A 5,513-nucleotide genomic window follows, 5' to 3' on the forward strand; every position below is an offset into this window, starting at 1 on the left:
TCTGTCTCTCCTTTCTATCTTTCCTCTCTCTGCTTTCTCGGTTTCTCTTTCTTTTTTCCTGTGATTATATTCAACAATTTTCTATTTACATATTTTTTAGTTTAATTTCATAATATACACAAAAATTAAGAATTTGTAAATGGAGAGCATTCAATTATTAATTGTCCATTATTAATGGAAGTGACATGTGAAGATATTTAACTGCGATGCCAGTGCGATTCCAATATTAGTGGGTTATAATAGTTTTGACGCCATCAATTCAATATTGAACCAGCGATTCAATATTATGATATGATTGATTCAATATCAATCAGTTGTTTGGCAAATATGAATTAAAATACATGGAAGCTAATAAATTCAATTTCTGTTTTTTCACACAGAATGTAACTAAATTCGAAATACACTAAAAACATAATGGTCCGATCACATCCCAGGCAATACTATAATAATTTTTTGTACTAGTATTTACATTTTTGCGAGTTTTTAGTGCAGTTAACAAGCAATAGTTAACAAATAAAAATAATATTTCGAATAATCAATGGATTATTACATCTGACATAAAAACACACTTTAAATAAATTTAGTTAAGTTTTGAGATATCAAGGATGAATTATTATTCTATAGCCGTTTATATAAATTTTAGTACTACTTTACTTACATACGATTTGTTTTGAATCTGTTTATAGCGTACCAAAATGTATCAATTTGAGAAACACTTAACATTACTTGGGTTCGACACAAAAATATCAGATTGTGACAGGCAATTATACTTTAAAGAATATGAAGTCATACGTGATCAGATATTCCTTAGTATTTGTCAAATAGATGAAGATTTCCGTGACCTTTTCAATGGCACCTCTTTATTTGGTAATTGAATGTATTCACATAATTTACAAATAATTTGATTTTAATTTTTATAAAAAATTCAGGAAGTCAATCAACTAAGGTTCCAATAAATATACCAGACGAATTCGATGCTATAATTAACTTAAAAATACCATTTTCTTCGTTAGTAGAAATGGAACTAGATGATGAACGGCCTGGATTTATTTATATAAATTTAAAAGATGTTATGGACAAAATGAGTGAAGACGAAACTTATGACAGTCTGTATGATTTGTTAGATGACTTAACGAATGATTATTTTTACTTAGATAGATCATGCCTGAAATATTGGATTAGTAAGTTATTTTGCGCAGGCTTAGAAAATTTGGATTATCGAGTTTTGGGCTGTAATAGAGACGTTTACTTTTTGGAGTATTCTACTCGAGGCTTAACTCACACAATATATGCTCATTGCGATAACCGCAAAATTTTAATTGATTTTGTTCCCGGTATAATGTTTCAAAAACAAAGTTGGATGAAGTTAAATTCGTTCAAGTCTTATATAACGCGAAATAAGACCTGGTACGCAGTTCCGAAGCCTTCATTCGGAAATAAAAGAACAAAATACTGTTCATTTTTGATATGCAATCCTCATGGTGAAAACAAATTGTTGCATGACCGCCAACATTTAAAAGTTACTTTCTGTTTATTGAAGGCACTTTGCAGGTGTTATAAAATGAAACGCTTTAAAACTTATTTCCTTACGACAGCTTTCTTTTGGGAAATTACAAAAAACAAACCTTCTTTTTGGGAAAACAGCTTAAGCGATCTCTTAATTCATGTAAGTATGATGTTATTTATATTTTCTCTTTCATATTTTTAAAAATATTTAAAAATAAAACTGTTTTTAAGGAAAACATCAAAAAAATTTTTTCAGTCATTAAAGACTCAAGTAAAATTTTTTATAAATTTTGAATACCAATAAATTTAGATGGTCAGATTTTTATTTCCTTTAAATGGGTCAATTTTAAGTCTTCAAACACTTATAACTTTTATTCTTTTTAAACAAGGAAATAATGATTAAATTATTTTGTAAAAGAATCCTATAGCATAAAACAGCAAATCAAGAAGCTGAAGTGTTTCGTTGAAATCGGAATCGTATCGGCTCAGGTGGTCAATCACATATTTTAAAGAAAGTTTACGAATCGACCCCAATAACATGATGCTTTTCATAAAACGCGAATCACAGATCTTAAAATCTATTAAATCAGTTTCCAAAAACGAGATGAATCTGTATTCTTTAGTTACAACTGAACAGAAAGCTTGAAAACGGGACATCCCCCTTTTCACCGAAGCGTATGATCAAAATATATAATATATTATTGCTGAAGGAAGAATGTATATTTATATTTTTTGTGTGTTGATATAAGCAATTTGAGATTTAAGCAAATAATTATATTTATTTAGTTAAAATTTTAATCCTAAAGTGTCACTCTGTTCAAAAAGTATCAAAAATTTGTAGTTTAACATTTGAGGTATGTGTTCCTTTTCACTCTTGAAATAGTGAAGTTCACTATGGTATATAGTTTCTATGTAAAAACTCATTTAAATAAACATAGTACAATTATTATCTCAAGATATGACTCTTTATACGTTTTTTTTTATTTCATTACGAACTTTTAAAAAATTAAAACATACATACTAAGTCCCCGAAACATTAGTTATTTGTTCGGGAATGACTTGCCATCGCTGAGCAAGAATTACATACTTCTTATTTCTATTAAGGTTACCATATTAGCAAATTGCATCGCACTAAGTTGACTTACTTATAATAAGAACAGTGGCACTCTCTAGACAACAATATTCATACCAAAATCTGTACTCATGAAAATGTTGTGAACATTGGACATACATATGTACCATATATGTCTAATTGAGTATGCAGTTTTGAAGGAGTCAAAATAAACACTCAAAAATTCATGTCTCTTAATTTTAAGACAATTTTTGAGAAGAAGGTTTAAAACTGCAATTTTCTGTAAAAGAAATTTAGAGTTAAATTAAAATACATATTTATGCGGAGCAGAGATCTCACTAAAACATAACAGTTTATATATTGATGCTAACGCTTTTACCACTATCTGCTTTACTAGAAAAGTAGATTTTTTAAATATGTATACTTACATAAAATATATCCGGAACGCAGACACTGACACTTTCAGAACCTTTATATATTTTTTGTTTCAATTGCGTTGAACTGCTTGTTGTGGTCCAGATGACAGCAGTTCCTAAGTTAACGAGTGGGGCTGAGACTAGGAGCGGTTTGAAAGCACTCACCTTTTCAGACGACCGATCTTCTAATAAGGGTTTAAGACGCAGACGCAGCAACCTCTAAAAATTCAATGACTGACAGTCTGTCCTATTTATTTCATTTTTCTACTCATATATTGTATATTTTTAATAATTATTTTGATTATAGTCTTTACTATTAGTTAGGTCTTGATATAGCATTTAACCAACATTAAAAAATCGTCATAATAGTTTAACTGCAATCATAAAGACGTCAAAGTTTGATTCATAATTGCAAGTAGTTAGGAGTGCTTATATTTTTTTGATAATATTAACCATTTTTTTTTTCATTTTCTTCTATCTACTACACCCTCTAAATAGAAAAATTTACATATTTTAAAATTAATAATGATTAAAATAATAAAAAAAGTTATTTAATATTCTTCCTTATATTTAATGTAGATGTTGAATGTCTTAGATGACTATTTTCAAGATGGCGTTCTTCCGTTTTTTTGGAATAAAGATCTAAATCTACTGGATATTTTGAGGGCATCTGAAATAAAAAAATACGCAAAATTAATACGTTCAGCATATAACACTTTGAGTACATATCCAAGCCAACCACTTTTGTCTTTTGAAAGAACTTTGACACATTTTGGTAAAGCTTCTGTAAAAATAGATTATTTCTTCAAAAATAAAAATTAATTATCATTCGCACTATTCTATAGAAGATATCTTAAGATACTATAGTAATCGATTTACAGGATATAAAATGTCGTTACCAGTGCTATGATATAGTAAAATTTATCAATATTGGTATCAATTGTTTTCATAAATATATGCCTTATTTATCTAAGCCGTGTGCGAGTTCGAGTAATTTAGGAATTTTTTGCACTGCACTTATGTAAATATTTATTTATTTATTTATTGCACTTATTTATTATTTTTGGTTAAAAGTTTTCAAATTTATTTATTTATATATTAAACATCTTATGAAATTTTCACGAAGGAAATACCTAATTTACTTAATTTTTATCTAATTTATCCTACTCAAAATTCTGGTAAATACCAAGATTCACTGCCATACCGATATAATTTACTATTTCCCTCAATTTACCATCAATTTACTCGAACTAACATACGGCCATAATATGAAAAAGAAACTAGCAGATTACTAATAAACCTTATATAGCAGAGTGTGAATGATACTAGAATTTTGATAAATAAAAAGTAATAGTAGAACTCAGTACATTTTTTGATAAGCGATAAAAGCATATACGTTATCAACTAATGTATAAAATCATACTATCACTTTTTTAAATCTCGTTTCGCTCTGATTATGTTCCTAGCACCAACTATAACAAATTGTTTTTTTTATTTGCAGATTTCGAAGAACGATTTTAAAAATGAAAAACTTTTTAGGTTTTAAAAAATATTGATGCTTTCGTTTTATTTTTTTTCTTAAAAACAAACTTTTATCTTTTTAGAATATTTAAAAATTAAAAAAATGTATGTAAACTTGCACCACAAATGTAAATAAATGTATATATCTATATAGTTAATAAATACTTTATAAAACATGCATAATTGTATTTTCTTAATTTTTATTGACTTTTATGTACCAGAGAATGCATTGAGTAATCAACACTCGAATCATTGGCTCTATTTCTGTGGCGAATGCTCTGAGTGTTAAAATTTTGACTCGTAGTTCTCTGGTATATACTGATAGGTAAATCATATGATTCATACGAGTCAATATGTGCATTAAAAGGATATAGTATAGCAGGTATAGTTGGTTTTTTATGAGTCTACTCTAAGTGTTAAAATGATGACTCGTTGCAGTTCTCTGGTATGTACTGATAAGTTAATCACATGATTCATACGAATCAATATGTGCATTAAAAACATATAGTATAGAAGGTATACTTGGTTTTTTATGTGTGTACTCTAAGTGTTAAAATTTTGACTCGTTGCAGTTCTCTGGTATGTACTGATAGATTGATCATATGATTCAAATGAGTCAATATATGCATTAAAAGGATATAGTATAAAAGGCATAAACGATACTACACATAAATATCTGTTATACTAAGGAATGTTTCCTTAGTTTCTATACTAAGGAACTGCATCAACATATACATATATGCCTAACAACTTCGACCTTGGTTCATCACTTTCATGGCGATTCTTCGGATAAACTTAAAGGGGGACCAATGCCCATTATTTTCCCCTGAGCAAAGCCTGAGCAAACCCCTGAGCAAACCTAGGATGCCTCCTTTTTTTACTTTTTATGGTTTATTTTGAGGCTAGGCATCTCCTGTGGTATATTTTTTTCACCCATCCACCAAGCTACAAGTAGAAATCGAACTCACACCCAGGTGTATGGTAGTGCTATTGGCTAC

General features: G+C 28.6%; 1 protein-coding gene across 1 annotated transcript; it reads left to right on the forward strand.

The window, feature by feature from the left end:
* The first annotated feature begins 686 nt into the window (after positions 1-686).
* LOC119681278 lies at positions 687-4,535 on the forward strand. Its single transcript, XM_038094426.1, has 4 exons — positions 687-867; positions 930-1,666; positions 3,574-3,769; positions 4,496-4,535. Exons 1-4 carry the CDS (start codon positions 696-698, stop codon positions 4,513-4,515), a joined length of 1,125 nt encoding a protein of 374 aa, XP_037950354.1. The 5' UTR covers positions 687-695; the 3' UTR covers positions 4,516-4,535.
* The last annotated feature ends 978 nt before the right edge of the window (positions 4,536-5,513 follow it).

Source organism: Teleopsis dalmanni, chromosome 2 (assembly GCF_002237135.1).
Source record: "Teleopsis dalmanni isolate 2A chromosome 2, ASM223713v2, whole genome shotgun sequence".
Taxonomy (NCBI): Eukaryota; Metazoa; Arthropoda; class Insecta; order Diptera; family Diopsidae; genus Teleopsis; species Teleopsis dalmanni.

Bases quoted from the DNA above. Each gene is read 5' to 3' on its own strand.
- LOC119681278 (XM_038094426.1), top strand. From the start codon at position 696: ATGTATCAATTTGAGAAACACTTAACATTACTTGGGTTCGACACAAAA. The intron at 1,667-3,573 runs GTAAGTATGATG...TATTTAATGTAG, and splicing joins TAAGCGATCTCTTAATTCAT to ATGTTGAATGTCTTAGATGA. The intron at 3,770-4,495 runs GTAAAGCTTCTG...TTTTATTTGCAG, and splicing joins AAGAACTTTGACACATTTTG to ATTTCGAAGAACGATTTTAA.